Below are 19,598 nucleotides of genomic sequence, written 5' to 3'. Positions count from 1 at the left end.
TACGCCTCCTGAGCCCCAGGCGTCGCTGCGGGAGGGACCGTTTTCGTCATCAGCCCATGGGTCCCACCGGGGATGACCTCGAGCTCAGTCCGCACACCCAGCTCGCGCAGGCGTGCGTGCGTGACGCGGGACTCCTCTGCGAGGACGATCCCGTCATTCTCCCCATGTATGAAGTACGTCGGCGGGAACGACGCGTCAATGTGCGCCTCGAGGATCGCAGGCCGCAAGTGCTCCGGAACCGCGGCGTACCGGTCGGCCTCCGGCAGCGCGCGGAGCGTCGCAGAGACCTTCTCGCCGAGGAGATAGTCGACCACTTCGCCTGTACGCCACCAATGGAACAACAGGCCAATCCGCCCCTCGTCGTCCGTGAACTGGCCGTCCGGCTGCACCTTGATGGGCGCCTCCGTGACCGGCGCGGGCGGGCTGCGCAGGAGGTGCGCGAGGGACTCGGCGGTGACGCGGTCGGCCCCTGGGAAGGGCATGTATTGGTCCTCGGCTTTGGGCTTCACCCAGAAGTCGGTGAGCATCGCGCCGCCCGCGCCGAAGATGGACACGAGCGCGATGGGCTTCGGGTTGGCGTAGATCCCAGCTGCGCGCGCGACGTAGCCGCCTGCGGACCCCCCGAGAGCGACGATGCGCGCGGCGTCGAGGGAGACACCCGTCGGGAGGTACGTCTCGGAGAAGCTGGGGTCTGCGAGGAAGGCGAAGAGGGTCTTCACGTCGTCGATGATGTCGAGTCCGGTGGACGGCCATATCAAGCGATAGTCCGTCGAAATGAAGAGGAATCCGCGTGAGAGAGCGAAGTCTGCATCGATCCCAATGTCAGTGCGCGCAGGGAAGGGTACATGGCTTGCATGGAGCCCATACCCCGGATGAAGTCTGTCAGCCTGGCCGAGCCGGGCTCGTTACGGGAGCCCGCTACCATGCCGCCGCCGTGGATGCAAATTACCGCGGGCAGTGCGCCTGTGATGTCGGCGGGTACGTCGAGGTCGAACTTGATCTCGAGGTCACCGACGCGAGAAAAAGTGATCGTTTGCATATTTGGCCGACTGTGCGAAGAGTAGAAGTGATGAGCGTCACCTACAGCTCTTTCGCGAGAGAGTCAACTCACTTCTTTGATGCACTGTTCGCAAGAGTGGGAGGTTCGAGCGATAATGGTGGATGAGATGCTGGAGTAGACCTCTCCAGTATTTAAGGCGTGGTCGTCTGAGGCTGCTAAGTAGCATGCCACAGACGGCTCGTCGTTAGCAGTTATGACAGACGCACGAGTACGGCCGGCACCTAGCCGGCATATAGTAGGCCGCACAGAGGGAAGTCCACCTTTCCTGTTTCTGCGTACGAAGGATTTGATCGGCAACACAGCAATGATAATGGCCCATCAGCTGTGCCAGGTATCGCAGCAATTCGAGCGGTGCTCAATGCTCATGTGTACTAAGTACATCGCCTTCGGGAGTGCCTGCCCGATAGGTTCTGACAGGTTCTGACGGGCCACATACGAGGCGCACCATGCGACAGTCAGCACAGTTTGTGTTGATTCTGTTCAGCACGTACAAGGATTGCCAGGACAGAGAGGCTACTGTGCAAGCACTATAGGCGTGACAGAACATTGACTGTGTTGCTTTCGTTGGGTTGGCTTCTTCCGAGAGCGTGGAAAGATGGTCTGCAGATGTTCAGAGCCGTTGGGATGGCAAGATGCGATACGATTCCGACCAAGTCGAGGCTGTTTATATGCTGGCTACGTCGCAGGCAAGTGGTTGTCGAAGAGTCGACGACGAAGACCGAAGGGCAGTGAGCGCTTGAGCACTGACAGTCCCGAGCGGCTGCTCCCGGCAAACGCCGTGCAATGTGCGGTCAAGTCCGAACACCGTCGGCAGGCTTGCCATCGACCGTCCGCAACGCGCACGACAGGGAGCGTCCAATCTACTGTACGTCTGCGAACTTCGTTCATGAGTTGGAAGTCGGTGAGTGCTCTTGCAAGACAAGTGTGATAAATACTTCGTTTACGCCTAACCTCCCTATAGAGATCATAAAAGACGGCTCGTCGAGGGGTCGGGACTCCGAGTTATGCGTACCGTCGCTCAGCGCAGAGCCCTAACTGGGATTACTAGCTGGTTGCAGCAAGAACACCAAGCAAGCGAGCGGTGCGGCCAGGATATCACTCAGGTCGAGCTATGAGGTTTGCCGAGACTCGTTGATTGTGGGCTGCAGTGGGTCGAGGCTGAGAAGACCGCCCTGGGCCCCTCCGTCCAAGAGGTCTTCTTTCGGGTCTGCCCAGGGGAGACTAGGGTCGAGGCGAGCCGCGCGCACAGTCGGGCTTACGAGTATATGCAGGCAAGCCAACGATAACAAAGGTACGAGCCGCATTTGACGCATACAACCATCCTTGCAAGTAGTTGCAACTGCAGCTGAACACGATACACAGCGAATAGGACGAAGGCATCGAACTGCGTATCATCGGATCCGGACCTCCCATCCTCGTTGAACACCTCCAAAGTCAGGCTGCCCTCCGCTAGGCTTTGGATACGCGACTCAGGGAGCGCGATACCGTAAGGTATGCATGCACCAGCCCTCGCGACCTGTCCCTGACTCTTCCGGGCCCTCGCAGCATGGCGATCATGCAACTCGCACGCCGATCTCGAGCGCATATTGCCACCTCCGCATCAAATTTCAACAGTCATCCTCCCTGGGTTACTCGTATTTCATATATGTGGCCTGTTAGACCCCGGCAGCTTACGATCAAAGATCAGCAGTTTGCCAGTCTGATGCACCCATCTATATACCTATGTATCCTCATCGCCGTGCACGTTGGCTGCGTGGGCTTTGAATACACGGTGACTTCCTGCGGAACGATGAAGCCTGGGGCTTCAAACTCGCGGAGGGCATGTCGTGCTGGTCACTCAGTTAGCACGTCTCCTCGATTCTGCGTTCTATCCTTTCCATCCCTCACCAAGCTACTGGAAGCGGACCGAAGCGTCGGCGACGCGCTCGTCTCGTTAAAGCGGCTCGGCTCAGTGGAGCTTGACGGCGAGTCATTGCGCTCCCTGGATGGCGAGTCGTCCTTCGCATGTGGCGCTTCGGTTCTCGCAGCCGCCTCCTTCTTGAACACCTCATTGCATCCAGTCGTCTCCCGGCCTTGCTCGTTGCTCATTGACGTCTATACCGCGGACTTGGCACTTGGACTACTTCCCGTTCGAGCGTCACCCTGACATCGTTCTCGAACTCGATCGGTTGGGGCGGTATCCTGCCATGCATTGGCAGACGGTCCATCTCGTCCCTTCGCCAGCAGGTAGATACTAGCATGGGGTCTATTGGCAGGACTGGGCATAGCTTGTGTCGGCCTCCTAGTCAACGTCACCGCCGTCATCGGCGACATCGCGAGTCTCACCAGCGCCGCCGTCCGCCAACTTCGCCTTCTGTACAGGCCGATTCACCACCACGATCATCCGCTGTGCGCGTGGTCAATCTTGTGCGGCCCGTCTATTTCTCCGCTGTCATCGACGAGTTGGAAAGTCTGATGACCCACTGCGGTGTTGGAGCTTTCCTGAAGGATGGTATGCGCGGCCTCGGTATCTGGAGGTAATTGTCATCTGCGAATTATGGGATGCCTGCGCGCGGAAATGAATGGTGCGTTGCAGTACGAGACAATGTACTTCCCATACTAAGCTTGCCATAGGACTCCCCTCTCAGCATTGCCGAGCAGTCCGAACTCGGCTCAACTTCGAGTTCTGCGGTTCCTCTTGTCAGCGAATCTGCGGCATGGCTGTGGTCACTGAGGCTCGACGGACCTTCGCTGCATTCCCTGGCGTATATAGGTACTGCTGTAGGTAAGCGCAGGCGCGACGAATTTCCCGCATCTCCCGAGCAATGCGCTTGCTTGGTGGCGGGTGCGCGGAGAGCAGCGATGTGCGGAGAGCATAATCGGTATGTGTCTCTACAAGAATTGCATACAACGATGATGACCAGGTTACAAATGTCCAGTCATATTCCTCGTCGGAAGCACAAAGTGCAGGTGCCTGGGGCCATTGGAAATATGCAAAGTTCAAGTTCCTTCCGCTTGAACTGAACGTTAGATGTACGTCGTGGCACTTCCATCCCACTCGCTTTGTGGTATGTACTAACTCGTTGGCCTATCCGGCAGTTCAAAGGGTCCGCCGAACTTGATCGCCCTGCCGGACCAGATTCGCCTTCGGAGAGAGAAAGGGGCACTGATGCGTACTCAACACCAACAGCTCCTCTATGCCCACAGCACCTCTGCTTTCTGACTCTATCGTGGGCGAATGAGCTACGTAGCCGACGCTGAACTAGGCACCGATAATGTGCTCATTTCGTCGGACTCCGGAGCGACCTTCGTGTCCCCGAATTTGATTGTCCATACTAGGCATTGCGGGTACGCTTACAGGTCGTTGATTATCACGGTGCATTGATCTGCGGTTCTCGGCAAGCGACAAACTCTGGCTTATCTTTGTGGCCTGGTGAAAACGCCCCCGCACGAACATGTCACTCGCATCCGACATGATCTTGCGCAAGAAGGTGGCGACACGGCGAACCACTCAGGCGCCACATAGGTGCAAGGATAAGGCCCTGTGATGGCCTTGCAACTCATTGGCAGTGCGTAAACTACTGTGACGCGCACTCAGATGAGGTGTCTCACTTATTGGTGCCTCCGCTCAGTTCAATAGACAGCCGATTACTCTTCTCCGTGCGTGCGCGATAAACCCGTGATTTATTTTGAAGTGCGCATTGAAGGTTACGCTCCTTAGATGGCAGAAGAACGCACGTGTGTCAACCCAACAGCGCTGGGACTGTTACGGTGAATGAGAGTACAAAGTGGTACGTAGTATTGTCCTTGTGACCGACGGGGACATTCCGCTAAGATGCAACAGGTTCTGGACACAATCTCACTGCACGGCAATATTCTCCTTACGCATGTGCGTCTCCAAATGAGCTCTGCTTCTCGACATGACGCTATTTCCACGAAGTCTAGGCCACTGCATCTCTGATAAGAACGATCACAAGAGGCATCGTTCCTCCCGTGGTGCAAAGCCTGTATATAAGCACGCATGGCCTATCGGACGCCCGACCATCGAACGGACTCAGCCGTTCATCGCGTCGCCATGGAGGTATTCATGCAGGGAATTCCATTCAGCATGGAACAACCCCAGCTCAAGGAACTCCTAGCAAGTGTCTTCCACGGCGCTGCCTACTCTGATCACTCTCCTCAGCCTCTGAACTTCGAAGTCCGCATATACCGCAAGGTGACCAAGCGGGGCACCAGAAACGGCGTCATCACAGTCCCCACCACGGAGATCGGTGAGCAGTTCCTGCGAGAGTATGGTCAAGGTTCACCCCGGAGGCGCAACACTTTCGACAGCATCGTTTTCGCACGCGGTATACACACGCCAAATCGTCGAGTCCTCGAGACGGTGCAGCAGACTCCGTACAGGCCTTCGGCGGGGCTTACACAGCCCAGGTATGACACGGCCAGCGTGTCGATCCAGCGACTTCAATTCGGATGGATCTGCCGAGACGAAGAGTATTCTGTGGAGTGGGAGAAGAAGTTCACCATCCAGGGTTCTGCATACCTGAGGTACAACGAAGGCAGGCGACAATTTCAGATGATAGCGATGGGACATGATTGCACGCGCTATATGGCCATTCGTCCTCCGCAGGTGTACTGGACCGCCGCAACACCGGACCAATACGGCGAGTCGTCGATCTTCTTTTACCTCCTCTATCCTCCCTCATTCGAGGAGGGTCCCGTGGACCCGGATTTCTTGGAGTCACTCGGAGAGGACACATATGGACAATACGAGAATCTGAGAATGTTACTCGAGGAGACGAAGATATGGCGGCTCCGGAAATCGGGCTTTGACGATACTCACGTTCCCATTGCGCCCTACACCTCCATCGCTGTGCGGCTGGTGTGCAAGTCTGCGTCAGACGTCGCCCTCTATAGGGTCCTGTGCCGGCAGGCTCACCTAACCGTTGACTCATCTGCGTACACAGTGGTTCATCGCGGGCTCTTCGCCAGATCTGTTCAGGACGTCTATCGACCCTGGGTAGCCAATTTGGACTTTGCAGTTGCGTCTCAGGTCGAGTCGTTGTTGCGGAAACGCCTCGTGGACATGCAAGAAATCGTGCGATACCTGCGTCCGAGCATCGACGATCTGATGTCGAAGCACGGCCCCCATGTGACGCGCACTGTGCTCGCTGACCTGAAGACGCGACTCGAAGCCCGTCTTTGGTACGGCGACGGGGTCGATCTCGATCTCGATGCCATCCTGCAGCTCTTCACGACTTCCTTTCGGCAGCTCTCGCAAAACCAGACTCCGTTGATGCCCCACGCCGACCTCTTCCTCTGCACCCACGTTCATATCACCCCTACCACCATCATACCCGAGGGCCCCTTTCCTGAACAGTCCAACCGAGTAATACGTAAATACTGGGACAATAGGGACAACTTCATTCGGGTTCACTTCACGGACGACAACAGACTCGCCTACCGCTACGATTCCGAGCTCAATCTCCAGCGTTTGATTGAGGAACGTGTCAAGCACTTCCTTGTCAAGGGCGTCACCGTCGCTGGGAGGCATTTCCAGTTCCTCGGCTACTCACAATCTGCGCTGAAGAGCCACTCGGTGTGGTTCGTCAGGCCGTTCCAGGCCGCCGATGGCCGCACAATAGATGCAGCGGCGATAATCGCTGGCCTTGGATCCTTCAACGACAACCCGTATGATCCCCAGCTCATCTACTGCCCTGCTCGATACGCTGCTCGCATCTCTCAAGCCTTCAGCGCCACCGCCTCCTCTATCACGGTCGCAGCGCACGAGATGGAGATTGTGGACGACATCAAGGACAGGACGGACACCTACTCGTTCACGGACGGGAACGGGACGATGTCCCTCCAGGTCGCGCGAGACATAGCGGCCGATCAGCGGTCGAAGAGCCGGGTCAGACGTGCGTGGCGAGGGTCCACCCCACGCGTTATTCAAGTACGGGTTGCTGGATCGAAGGGGATGCTGCACGTCGATCACAAACTCGAAGGCCGAAAGATTCGCTTGCCCAGGTCCATGGTCAAGTTCTCTGCTCCTACCTCCAATCAAATTGATATCGCGCAGGTATTCGAGGAGCCGTCTCGGTTCAACCTCAACCGGCCGATGATCATGCTGCTCAAAGGCCTCGGGGTCCCGTACGAGGCCTTCAAGAGACTTCAGGACGACGCGGTACGCCAAACCCATACGCTCACAGAGTCGCTGGCGAATTCGAGATGGCTGCTTGAGATGAATGGCCTTGGCGGCTCGTTCAAGATCGCGTCCATTGTTGGCCAACTCCACAAACTCGGTGTGACCGTCGCGCAGTTGACAGAGTCCGGCTTCTGGCAGCGGATGATGACGTTCGCGGTTAACCACATTCTCCGAGAACTCAAGGACCGCGCTAGCATTCCCGTGCCCGGAGGATGGACCCTAGTAGGGGTCGCCGATATCCATGGTCAGCTGCGGGAAGGGGAGATATACGCATGCGTACAGACTTCAGACAATCGAAAGACCTATCTCGAAGGACCTACCTTGATCACCCGCTCGCCGGTCATTCATCCAGGCGATATACAGGTCGTGCATGCGATTGGAAGGCCACCAGTGGGATCGGATCTTGCTCGGGGACGACTGAAGAATTGCGTTGTATTTTCCACGCGAGGTGCGTCATAGACGGCGTCTGACGTCGTCGATAGACCTAAATACCAACATTGATACAGGAACCAGGCCTCTTCCGTCGTACCTCGGAGGAGGAGATCTCGACGGTGATATGTATCACGTCACTTGTGTGCCGCAGGACCTGTTACCACCGACAGCAAGCTGCGACAGTGTCTGCATGACACGATCAAGCAGAAGGCAAAGGAAGAGTGGAGGAACTCACCGCGAGTGGAGAAGATGGACAGGATCGACAGCGGCATGCCCTCAAACGCGTACCGCAAACTAGCTGAAAGACTCCCGAGACGACATGCGAGCATCCTGATCCAACTACGCACGGAGCACGTCCCTCTCCAGCGGTACCTCCACAGAATCCGACAGGCCGACTCACCAATATGCCAACGGTGTGACTCAGGAGCGAAGGAGACGGTATACCATTACCTCCTAGAATGCCGGGGCCACGCACGGGCAAGAGCGCGACTGGAACGCGACGTCGGACCAGCAGCGAAGTCGATACGAAGCCTTCTCAGCGCGCCAGCGCTGACTAAGGCACTCTTTCGCTACATACACGAAACGGGGCGATTCACCGCGACCTACGGCGATCTATCGCTGAAAGAGGAGGAGGGAAAGGGGACGAAGAAGACCGCGGGCAGGGCGAAGACACGACCGACTCGACAGGGAGGCTGACAGGCGCAGACGGGCGGGGCCAACTGACATGACGGAGCTGCTCTATTTCTCATCACAATCCACTACTCCACATTCCGTGTTACTATACTACACTCCTGACGCCATCGCGGCTGACGGACATGCGCAGCGAAGCGAGGACGATGACAAGGACTCCGTAGGATAGATCATCATGTTTATGTCTACATAGGGCGCCGCCCTCAGCGACACTAAATGGAACAAACAAACAAACAAACCACCGACAGACAGACTTCAGAAGCCTGCTTCGTATAATCCGGCGAAACGTAAAATACTGAACCGGCCGAGTACCATGCAAGATGTCGCCACATTCGTAGCAGAGTTCATCATCAGTGACGTGCGTACTATTCCTGACTGTACTGCATCTGCGATTAACCAGTTACCGTCAGAACGTCGGTCTCATTGCATCGACGTGGCTGACACTCGCCGACAACGTAGGAATACTCGATAGAGATTGTCTCCGCCTCGCAGAGCTACACAATGCCGCAGTCGACTATCCTAAGACCGGGTTGCCAGTTGATATCAACGCCATTCGGCCCATACAACGCCGCGTCTCACAAAAGCCAGACTGGTATACTTTCGAGGCCACCGTCAGCTGGACCCCTCAATATTATCAGAGCAATAGCGCTCTTGGCCGACTCTTCCGTGCTATCGACCTGCCGGCCCTTGAGGAGCGTAGTACGGAGACGTCCCACTTTGACTCGCCCGAGATAGATGAAGAGAACGGGATAACACTAGCCGATGTTCTCGCCGACGTACGGACCAAACCGTTCACCCATCGCGCTCTTCTCCCGCCGGTCGTCGCTGAAGTGCGGAGGCATTTGCCGGTGGGGCGCGATGACTTCGACGAGTCATTGGCGAGCAAGTGCTGGAACCTGTTCACCGTCTACGCATCCCGTCTTCGAGGAACATGCGCATCGCATACAGTCTCAGCGTCGCGCTCGGCCATGCTCTCGGAAGAGGAGGTCGTCATTGGGACCATATCAGCGAAGAGCGCACAGGCCCGAAAGCGCGCGGACATGATCGAGAAAGTCCGGGAGCAGACGGCGACGCTTGTGAACGGTATCAGCGCAGAGTTGTCTGGCGGTGGACACCTGGACGCGGCGACACGCTTAGAACAAGCCTGGATGGCGTACAGGGTCTCGTGCACGCTATCGGGATGGTTTGGAGGGCAGAGCTTTGCGTGGATCGCATTGGGGGGAGGTCTTTGACGCCATCCGTGAACTGAACGAAAGGATGGCTGAAGGTGTGTATATCAGTCCTCATTTAAAGCAACAAACTACAGGACTGATACCGAAACGTTGTCATAGGACGCTCCCCAACGCAGCAGTTACACAAGCGTGAAAATGTACAATTAGGTCGCTGGGAATGATCTGATATGATGACGGTGACGGTCCGATCGTAAGAGTTCTCAAGGTATAATCAGTCATTCTGCCAGCGCATGTTACCGCTGATATACTCGACATCAGTCACATCGCTAATATGTATGCCCTGCACTATCTCAGTTCAGGTCAGGTAGAACGCCTACGTCCAATGAATGGCTGCAGTCCGGGCTTGAGTCCGAATGGAAATTTATCCGTTGGCGTGCCCGAATCACTGATATCTTTGCAGCCTACAATTACGAGAAGGGTTGAATCAATCCACGCACTTCACGTGGTAACTACTGCGTAGTACCCGATGCACACTCAAACAGTTATCTCGCCAGGAACTGCAAACCCCTCTCATGCGCCTCATCCGCCCCGGCGCAGAACTCAAGGGGCCACGTCTTCGCCATCAGAGCATGCTTCCCTCCGGGAACGATCTCCAGCTCAGCCTTCACCCCCAGCTCGCGCAATCGATCGTACGTCTTCTGCGACTCAGACAAGGGCACCGTGGCATCCTTATCGCCATGCGTCAGAAACGTCGGCGGGAATGACGCGTCGATCTGCGCCTGCAGCAGCGCGGGGCGGAGCCGCTCGGCTAGGGCCGCAGTGCGCTCGGCGTAGGACAGTGCCCGGAGCGTCGCGGAGACGGGCTCGCCGACTCGGAGGACGTAGTCGAGGAACTCTCCGGTGTGCCACCAGCAGCGGAAGAGCCTGATGCGACGATGCTCGTCGCTGAACCGATCGGTCCCAGGCTGCAGCGCTCTGCCAGACGTCGGTGGTACCATTGTCGCGTCCAGGAGGTGTGCGAGGGCCTCACGCGGGAAGGGCGGGGCGCGTTCGATTGTCAACTCGCCCTGATCGGCGACCCAGAGGAGGTCACCGCCCATGCCGTAAAGGAGGTATACCTCCTTGTGCTTTGGCTCGCCGTTTAAGTATCGTTATGGCGCGTGCGGCTTGAAGCTTTGAGGCCCGAAGAAGGCGGATGGCGGCAACCAAGAGACTCTCCGTCCAATGCTGGGAATCTCACCGGTGATTAAACGACTCGACGCGAATTCCGCGTCGGGGATCTCAGACACAACTGGGCTGGCCATGCTCCACAATCAACATGAAGGGCAGAGCTTGATGCATCCTAGGGTGATACTACTCACGTTACGCTGTTCGTGACCCTGGCGAGGTGGTATGGCACCGCCCTGGTCCCCAAATATCAGGTTCGGCAGGCGCAACGCTTGACCTTAGTTCGCATATTGTTATTCACGATGGTGATGAACTAGCGTGCATTCCGTTTCTGCAGACATTCCGGTCATCACATCACATTGGTACAAATACATTGCGCTTTCAGTGTTACGTTCAACTTGGAATCCTTATCCAAACGGATCATCTGCGTGGTTGCCAATGTGTCTCAAGCTCGTAGGCTACCTTCTGCTTCTCCCTCCGAGTCCTCCTTCTGCTCCTCAATCTCGCGAATCGCATCGAAGATCTCTCCTAAGGCAATCCATCCGAAGCTCTGCCCGCCAAACCTTTCTGAGAGCGTGCACGACACCCTGTACGCCGTCCAGGCCTGCATCAAGTGTGTCGACGGACCAGCACCTTCGACGCCCGACAGCTCCGCGCAGATGCCGTTCACGAGCGTTGTCGTCTGCTCGCGAACCTTGGCGATCATGTCCGTGCGCTTGCGGGTTTGGGCGCACTTCGCCGCAATCGTCCCAATGACAACTTCCTCCTCCGAGAGCATGGATGAGCGGGAGGCCGAGACAGCATTTGACGCGCAGATCCCGCGGAGGCTGGACGCGTACGCGGCGAAGATGTTCCACGTCTTGGTCACGAGGGTCTCGGTGGGGTTCGGGCGGCCTAGATACTTTTGGACTTCCGTTGCGACTGCTGGAAGAAGAGTGCGATGGTTGAACGGTGTGGCACGTAGGTCGGCGAGGACATCCTCCAGCTTGACCTCGTCTTCTTCATCTATTTCAGGCGAGCCAAAGTATGAAGACTCCATACTCCGCTCATCTTGGTCGGGCAGATCAATGGCGCGGAACAGGCGACCGAGCGCGCTGGTGCTCCGATAGTAGGTCGGCTGCTTGCCAATGATGGTCTCGGGCTTGTACCAATCCGGCTTCTCTTTGATGCGCTTTTGCATTGGCCGCACCTCGTTGATAGGAACGGGCAGTCCACTCTTTGGATAGTCGACTGCAGCATTGTGTAGTTCGGCCAGCCGAAGACAGTCTGTGTCGAAGATACCCGCCTTGTCCGCGAGTATCAGCCACGTCGAAGCAATGATGCCAACGTTCTAGGTGTCCCTTATCAGCGGTACACGGTGAGCAAACAGTATCAATTGGACACACATCACTGATGATGAATTCTGCCACGAAGTCAGCGACGTCTCGCATGGTGCTCGGGTTCTGAAGGGTCTTGCGCCTCGCAGGGCTGTATGATGCTGGCTTCTGGAGTCTTGCCACAGGAGGCAGTAGATCCTGGGGCACGCAAGTGACGTTGTACATATCGCCGTCGAGGTCACCTCCTCCTAGATATGACGGCAGCGGCCTTTCTCCTGCATTCATAGTACTGTTCGTAACTGTTCGCGAGTCAGAACAGTATAACAACTCACCTTGGGTGGAAAATACGACGCAGTTCGGCAAATCTTGTTCAGCAAGATTTGATCCCTCGGGTGCCTTTCCAATCGCCCGCACGACCTGTATATCGCCCGGATGAATAGCCGGAGAACGCGTGATCAGGGTAGGTCCTTCGAGATAGCTCTTGCGCCCGTCTACAGTCCGCACACATGCATAGATCTCCCCTTCGCGCAGCTGACCATGCCTATCGGCGACCCCGACGAGTGTCCATCCTCCGGGGACGGGAATGCGGGCGTGATACTTGAGCTCTCGTAGAATGTGGGTCACAGCGAACGTCATCATCCGCTGCCAGAAGCCGATCTCCGTCAGCGACGCGACGGTGACCCCAAGCCTGTCAAGGTGTTGTACGACAGAAGGGAGTTTGAACGAGTTCCCCAGACCGTGCATGTCAAGCAACCAACCCGAATTTCTCAGCGACTCCGTGAGCGTGTGGGTCTGACGAACTGTCTCGCCCTGAAGCCTTGCGAAGACCTCGTATGGGACCCCAAGTCCCTCGAGCAGCATGATCATCGGCCGATTCAGGTAGAACCGGGACGGCTCCTGGAATACCTGCGCAATCTCGATTTGATTGGAGGTAGGAGCGGAGAATTTGACCATGGATTTGGGCAGCTGTATCTTTCGACCCTGGAGCATGTGGTCGACGTGTAGCATGCCCTTCGATCCAGCAATCCGCACTTGGAAAACGCGCGGAATGGTCCCCCGCCATGCACGTCTGACTCGACTCTTCGACCGCTGATCGGCCGCGATGTCTCGCGCGACCTGGAGAGACATCGTCCCGTTCCCGTCCGTGAACGAGTAGATTCCTGTCCTGTCCTTGATATCGTCGACGATCTCAATCTCCTCCACTGCCATCGCAATGGAAGACTCGGTGGCGCTGAACGCCTGCGAGACGCGAGCGGCATACCGAGCAGGGCAATAGATGAGCTGCGGGTCGTACGGATTGTCACTGAAGGAACCGAGACCGTCAATGATAGTCGCTGCATTGACGGTTTGCCCGTCAGCGTCTTTGAACGGTTTCACGAACCACACCGAATGGCTCTTGAGCGCAGACTGCGAGTATCCGAGGAATTCAAAACGATGACTAGCCACGGATACACCCTCGAGGAGGAACCGTTTGACGCGTCGGTTGACCAAGTCTTCCAAGTTGATCTCCGCATCGTAGCGATAAGCAAGTTCGTTGTCGTCGATGAAGTGAACACGGAGGAAGCACTCCCGGTGATCCCAGTATCGACGGATGACCCTGTTGGATCGCTCAGGGTATGGTCCCTCCTGGAAGATTGCGATCGGCGTAATGTAGAGATGGTTACACTCGAAGAGATCGGAGTGGGGCAGTGCATGGACGCGAAGGCGGTTGAGTTGTCGAAGGCATGTGGTGAGCAGGTCCTTCACGGTGTCTTCATTGACATCGACACTATCGCCGTACCATTTTCGCGCGTCGAGTCGCGTCCTGAGGTCTGCGAGCAACGAGCTCGCTATGTCAGATCCGTAGCGCGAGATAACACGATCAACGGTGGGGCGAAGGAGCTCGGCAACCTCGCGCATATGCACGACATAACTGCTGAGCAGGCCCTCGACCTGGAATGTGACCGCGAAGTCCAGTGTGGCGATCCATCGTTGATACGCAGCACGAACCGTATCAGAGAAGAGCCTGCGGTGCACAACAGTGTAAGGAGAAGAGTCGACAGGAAGGTGAACCGATCGGCAGAGTCTTCTATACATGGCGATATCGAGCGCGCTTCGGCAGACAAAGCGGATGGCAATGGAAGTGTAGGGAGCGATAGGAAGGTGGGTGTCATCGAAGGCACCCAACCTGCGTCGCAGTATCTTGAATGACGACCGGTGCAGATTCCCGAGCGAGTTCGTTATTGAGAGCAGCTGTCGCATAGAGAAACTACGGAGAGGATCCGGGTTTGTATCCTCGTCCTCGTCGACGAAGTCTGAATCAGGGGGACCCGCTTCGAACGATGGCGGGTAGTGAAGGTAGAGGAAAATGGATGGTTCGCCGGATTGGTCGGGGCTCGCGGCGTTCCAATACACCTGACTGAGACGAATGGCAATGAGGCGTGTACGGGTCGCATCCATAACCTTCATCTGGAGCTGTCTCCTGCCTTCGTTGTACATGAGCACGGCGGAGCCTTCGACACGGAACTCCTGTTCCCATTCCACAGAATACTCCTCGTCGCTGCAAACGTATCCGAACTGGAGTCGGCGTATCGACACGGTATTGGCGGCACGCGGCTGGTGCACCGCTGGCGCCTGTGACGGAGACTGATAGGGGGCCTCTTGCACGGCCTTGAGAACTCGACGGTTGGGAGCCTTCCGGCCACGCTCGAAGGTTATCGTGCCGAAGTTGCCATCTCCGCCAGTTGAACCGTCGCCATACTGCTGAAGGAACCGCTCACCGACTGCTTCGGTGGGAACCGTGATAGTCCCGTTCCTCGTACCGCCCTTGGTCACTTTGCGGAGTATGCGGACTTCAAAGTTGAGCGGTCGCGAAGAGTGGGGAGCATAGGTAGCGTAGGTAGCGCTGTGGAAGACGCCAGCGATGAGCTCTTTCAGCTGGGGTTGTTCCATGCTGAAGGGGATCCCTCGCATGAAAACCTCCATGGCGATACGATGAGCAACGCGAGGGGGTTCTGGCCGTGATTTGCTCTGTCTCGAAGAGATGAGTATATATACCTTCGACGGGAGACGCCATTTAACATAGCTGCGTATCGGCAAATCAAGAGCCTGCGAAGCCACCGGATTAGGGTAGCCTTGTATCTTCAGCGCTGCACAAGTGGATTAGGTTCTAGAATAGAGCAAAGGTCATGGGTTTCGTCCATGAATAGATTTTTGGAATCTGCTCACAGGGGTATCGGGATAGCTAGTGAGGAAGCCCTAACGCAGAGAGGGCCGGGGGCGAGACCTGCTATTGAGCCACTGGTCCATCCTGCTCCTCACGTGGTAGCCACATGCTAGGGTTACCCTTGAGCGTAATATATTCATTGAGCCGCAGAACCTACTATCGGCCGTGCCCCAGGCGAGCGCATATCGGAGTCCTGCGTTGTGTGGTCACTTGAGTCTTCATTAGACCACAGAAGTATGTGGACGTGGACTCACGGACTCCGAGCTACCGAATTCGAACGGTAACTTATGTAGTGTTATCAAGGTTTGCATTTGAAAGACTGCGGGGATTCCGCCGAAGACATCATGCTCCGAGTATGCACGAGGCGTTCAAAAACACGGCAATTGCGCACCTGGGATGCTCGAGCGTCCAATCTGCGAGGTCCTCTCGTAAGTACTGTGGGAAAGAAGGAAAACTCGCCGAGTGCTGTACGGCTTAAAGGACGACTCGCGACACAACTTGAGCCTGTTCAAGGGCCGTTTGCGGTACTACCTCCGACAAATGTGCCTATATATGTTAGTTGCCACGGTCAGTTCCATTGATTCTCAACATGGCGACACACCTGCGATCTTTGGGAGGTGGCGAAACATGCAACGACGGCTGCTGGACCTCGGTGGACACTGGACAAGCTGCTGAACAGGCAAACGTCCGCGCTCCAGCCAGGATGAGCGTGATTAGGTAAGCGAGTTCCCCGGGCCGGCGAACCTTGCCGGGACGCTTCCTCCGACACCCAACCTGCTTACAAGTTCATCGCTCACTGCAACACTCGACTGTCTCCCTCTTAGCTCCCTACGATCGCACGAAACATCAAACGACTGCCGCCTCCGAAATTACAACAGCAGGGGAGGAGGAAATTAAGTAAAGATCATGGGCGCTTATATCCAGCGAGGCGCCACCGTCGACGTCGCGAGTCCTGCAGACTGACCCTCTGTACATCCACACGACTCACACTCACGAGCACCTAGAGCAGAACACGGACACCGATAAGTCGATCGAACCGCGTGCATGCGAGGCCTATAAAAAGAGTACATCTGCTGTAGAAGAGGTCAGAGCCTCAGTCCCTCAGTACCCCTCGCAGAAATGTGTCGTTCACTGACAACGCGCACTTGAATAGCCCTCGCCGACTCATCCTCTTCCGATACACCCGCCATCTACATTTCACTGGTCATCGAGAAACACTAGCCCTCTCAGCATATACCAACTAGCGTCACTAGTATGCCATTGGGCTGGCGCTTTGAAGACATCATCGAGTTCATGCACGACGTCGCTTCGGGCCGAGAGCTACGTACAATGCTTGACACTACCTCTCGCACCGAGTCGGGTGAGCAGCTACCCTTCCATTTGCACTCTTCTAAGGGCGACTGTCAATGGGACCCGACAAACATCATGATCTACGTGCATCGTCTGAGCGCAGGAGCCACGACGGAGATGCTCCGTTGCGCGGACACTTCTACGAACGAAGTGGTATGCAAAGTGGCGTCGACGGAATTAGGCAGGAAGTCGTTGGTGAACGAGGCAAGGATATACGAGGATCCGCGAGTTCTTCACCTTCAAGGGAAAGAGATTCCCATGTTCTACGGTCTATTCGAGGCCAGAACACCGGTCCAACGTTGCGGAGATTCCACGGATACCACTCATATCATGTGTCTCGTGCTCGAGAAATGTGGTAGCACTATCGGCGCCGACGATGACAAGGACGCATTGTTGGTGCAGACTCCGGAGTTCCGGTACGTTGTGCAGACTTAGCAGCTAAGTACTAATGTACTGAATTGAACGGGCTTTGGGGTCTATTCACAGGTTAGCGACAGCACGAGCGTATTGGACTTTACACCAATGCGGTATAAGAAAGGAGTCACCCTATGAGCTCTCTAAGCTCTTCAGGCCCAGCAACATACTCATCAGGGAGGATGGATCTCCTTGTATCATTGACTTCGCCCGTGCCAGCAAACATATTTGCCCATGCGGAGTGAACATTCACCCTGCTGAAAAATGGTACATAGTAAAGGGCTGCGATGAACTCGGATTTATTTGTGACTATGCGAGGATCTGGCCGCCCAGTGAGTTTTATACGAAGCAAAGGATCAGAAGCGCACGAGAAGCTCATACATAATTGCAGGATTTGCGTACATCACAAATAATGACGGAGATATAGTGTGCCAATGGCATTATCTTCGCGATCAGGCTGCGGAAGACTATGACCTCGAGGAACTAGGGCTGGAGGACTTGGAGCCAAACGTCGCCTTAGAGATGGTGCAAGCTGCGCTCGAGAAATGTGAAGCACGCTGGGTGAAGTGGGAAACGGATTTTGCGTATGCGTTTGCGACCTGGCAGGCGTAGGGGATAGTTGTGGCAAGTCACGGTACAACGCCTGTACTTAGCCCGAGACAATATTGCCTTCAATCGGGGCATGGCTCTGCATACAATTATGTTCGAATTCACGACGAATAAGCAACGTATGAACTGTACCAGTAATCGCCGTATTGCCCACTAGGATTGCACGACGGTAATACCGGAGACATATACACCTTGAGGTGCTATTAGAAACAAAGCTCCGGCCGCGATTTCATGCAAACATGAGCCTGCTAAGTGCTAGCCATACTGCGACTGCGACAGAATTAGAGAAATATTCCTCCTGCCAGTGACATCGACGCAAGTTGCCGTCTGGGACCTGGGTCGTATCGCCCACCTCAGCGAGATCACGCGACCTCAATTCCTCATTGCATAACTTACTAGTAGCTGTGTCACGCATCTCGTCTCCAGCTTGAGCATCTTACTATATCCCGCACAACCTCAATCCTTCGCATCGTCCTCAACATCTCATTGACTCTGACATGGATTCACGAGACAGGTTGGCGCGGGACGCACTCAAGTCCCAGTTCATGCGTCGTGTTTACCTCGAGCGACCGGATCATGACGACTCGCAAGGCTGTAATGCCGGCTCCCTGTTGCACGACATCGTTGATGTTGCCGACAATTCATATCCGCGACAATTTCATTACTCGCGCGAGACCTACGTATACATTTACGTACTTAAGCTCAGGTCAGACGGGAGCGAAGTGCTCTGCAAGGTGGCTGCAGCATCACTCACGGGAGAGAAGCGCCTAGTCCAAGAAGCTCGGATGTACGAATCCCCGAACACGGCGTCACTCCAGGGCACTGTGATGCCCAAATACCACGGCCTCTTTCAAGGGGATGTGAACAGCTTCTTCAAGGTGACGTGCATGATACTGGAACACTGCGGGAAGCCCTTGTCTCGACCACTTATACACGAAGATTTCGCATTCAGGTACTATCAGCACTCTCCACTCCATAGGGCAGACACTCACGTCTCTTGCACTGTCTTCGTGCCGACAGAGATGCAGTATTGAATGCGTACAGCCAACTACACACGGCGCCAGCCATGCTCGTCAAGGGCGATGCCTCGGAGTACAAATACGAAGATATTGTCCGCAGGGGGAATGGCCAGCCGTGCCTGGTTGATTATGGGTCTTCACGACCGCACAGGGGCGATTGTGATCAACCCAGATTCGACTTCAAAAGTTTCACGCCGATTCCAGGCACAGACCTGTCTTGTGGAGAGATACTCGAAGTCTCTAAAGCTGCTGGGGCATTAATGGATAGTCAGTAACGTCGTTGGCCGAGATAGCCATGTGTCTGCTCACGTCAGAGACTGATATGCACTCTAGATTCTTTCGAAATCAAAGGTATTGGGCCTATGCACTATCATCCGAAGAAAACGATCGCGGATTATTGGAGATCGGCCCGTAGCGAGATGATGGCGCGAGGGTATAACGAAACGGGCGGGCACGAAGTGATACAGAAACACCTCGAAGAATACAAGAACTACCTCAAGGACATGGAGGCTCTTGGAAAGCCGGGGAATGATGAGTGAAGTGTGGCTCGATATAAAACTTGCAGACACATGCTTACATCTGATTTTCACCGCAGATGAGACCGCGATCTATGTGCGCCGTACACGCATTACGCATCAGTGAAACTTAGTAGAACGAACCGGAGTGAATCGCGTTGAGTACGCACGCTGTACAAATATGACTGAGTCTGTTGCTTCGCATGACCTCGGCCAGCCTGAGTGCCCTCAGGCCGGGAATTAGAGATCGCGTATGCGCTTCGAGGGGCATGAGAAGCATTCGATACAGAACCAATCCGAGTGGGACACAAGTATAAGGCGTTAGACTTGAGCGGCCGAGCGTATAGTACGAACTGCCACACTAGTCTGCATTTACTAACCGCAACAGGACGAAGCTTACACTGGCAGTAGAACGTTCACTGTTCTCTGCCTCTCAGCGAGCTCTATCACGTGCGTGTGGCCCGA

The 19,598-nt window shown here is 55.6% G+C and overlaps 7 protein-coding genes across 7 annotated transcripts; 5 read left to right on the top strand and 2 right to left on the bottom strand.

Annotated features, from left to right (window-relative positions):
- Nucleotides 1-1,486: 1,486 nt before the first annotated feature.
- Nucleotides 1,487-2,879, top strand: C8Q71DRAFT_409358 (uncharacterized protein). The gene is made up of 5 exons (XM_047918383.1): nucleotides 1,487-1,925; nucleotides 2,047-2,141; nucleotides 2,209-2,351; nucleotides 2,423-2,551; nucleotides 2,606-2,879. Exons 1-4 carry the CDS (start codon nucleotides 1,656-1,658, stop codon nucleotides 2,548-2,550), a joined length of 636 nt encoding a protein of 211 aa, XP_047772854.1. The 5' UTR covers nucleotides 1,487-1,655; the 3' UTR covers nucleotide 2,551; nucleotides 2,606-2,879.
- On the top strand, nucleotides 2,490-3,348 carry C8Q71DRAFT_409209 (uncharacterized protein). Its single transcript, XM_047918382.1, has one exon. The coding sequence runs from the start codon at nucleotides 2,607-2,609 to the stop codon at nucleotides 3,204-3,206; it is 600 nt and encodes a 199-aa protein (XP_047772853.1). The 5' UTR covers nucleotides 2,490-2,606; the 3' UTR covers nucleotides 3,207-3,348.
- Nucleotides 3,349-5,114: 1,766 nt separating this feature from the next.
- Nucleotides 5,115-9,598, top strand: C8Q71DRAFT_718380 (RNA dependent RNA polymerase-domain-containing protein; the record flags this gene model as incomplete). Its single annotated transcript, XM_047921222.1, has 6 exons — nucleotides 5,115-6,257; nucleotides 6,327-7,692; nucleotides 7,751-7,860; nucleotides 8,629-8,724; nucleotides 8,777-9,156; nucleotides 9,205-9,598. The coding sequence occupies 6 exons, from the start codon at nucleotides 5,115-5,117 to the stop codon at nucleotides 9,596-9,598; spliced, it is 3,489 nt and encodes a 1,162-aa protein (XP_047772852.1).
- Nucleotides 9,599-10,080: 482 nt separating this feature from the next.
- C8Q71DRAFT_718386 (uncharacterized protein) lies at nucleotides 10,081-10,683 on the bottom strand (the record flags this gene model as incomplete). The annotated part of the gene is made up of 1 exon (XM_047921224.1): nucleotides 10,081-10,683. A coding segment is annotated over one exon (603 nt), but the record flags the coding sequence as incomplete, so codon positions are not given.
- A 467-nt stretch (nucleotides 10,684-11,150) lies between these two features.
- On the bottom strand, nucleotides 11,151-14,985 carry C8Q71DRAFT_863304 (RNA dependent RNA polymerase-domain-containing protein; the record flags this gene model as incomplete). The annotated part of the gene is made up of 3 exons (XM_047928146.1): nucleotides 11,151-12,035; nucleotides 12,091-12,296; nucleotides 12,354-14,985. The coding sequence occupies 3 exons, from the start codon at nucleotides 14,983-14,985 to the stop codon at nucleotides 11,151-11,153; spliced, it is 3,723 nt and encodes a 1,240-aa protein (XP_047772850.1).
- A 1,025-nt stretch (nucleotides 14,986-16,010) lies between these two features.
- On the top strand, nucleotides 16,011-17,707 carry C8Q71DRAFT_790753 (uncharacterized protein). Its single transcript, XM_047925323.1, has 4 exons — nucleotides 16,011-16,310; nucleotides 16,380-16,992; nucleotides 17,063-17,322; nucleotides 17,382-17,707. The coding sequence occupies exons 2-4, from the start codon at nucleotides 16,481-16,483 to the stop codon at nucleotides 17,600-17,602; spliced, it is 993 nt and encodes a 330-aa protein (XP_047772849.1). The 5' UTR covers nucleotides 16,011-16,310; nucleotides 16,380-16,480; the 3' UTR covers nucleotides 17,603-17,707.
- Nucleotides 17,708-18,000: 293 nt separating this feature from the next.
- C8Q71DRAFT_409040 (uncharacterized protein) lies at nucleotides 18,001-19,371 on the top strand. Its single transcript, XM_047918380.1, has 4 exons — nucleotides 18,001-18,551; nucleotides 18,620-18,885; nucleotides 18,970-19,158; nucleotides 19,214-19,371. Exons 1-3 carry the CDS (start codon nucleotides 18,097-18,099, stop codon nucleotides 19,155-19,157), a joined length of 909 nt encoding a protein of 302 aa, XP_047772848.1. The 5' UTR covers nucleotides 18,001-18,096; the 3' UTR covers nucleotide 19,158; nucleotides 19,214-19,371.
- The last annotated feature ends 227 nt before the right edge of the window (nucleotides 19,372-19,598 follow it).

This window comes from Rhodofomes roseus, assembly GCF_022264815.1.
Source record: "Rhodofomes roseus strain CIRM-BRFM 1785 chromosome Unknown C8Q71scaffold_39, whole genome shotgun sequence".
Taxonomy (NCBI): domain Eukaryota; kingdom Fungi; phylum Basidiomycota; class Agaricomycetes; order Polyporales; family Fomitopsidaceae; genus Rhodofomes; species Rhodofomes roseus.
This window is presented reverse-complemented; position numbering and strand designations above follow the sequence as displayed.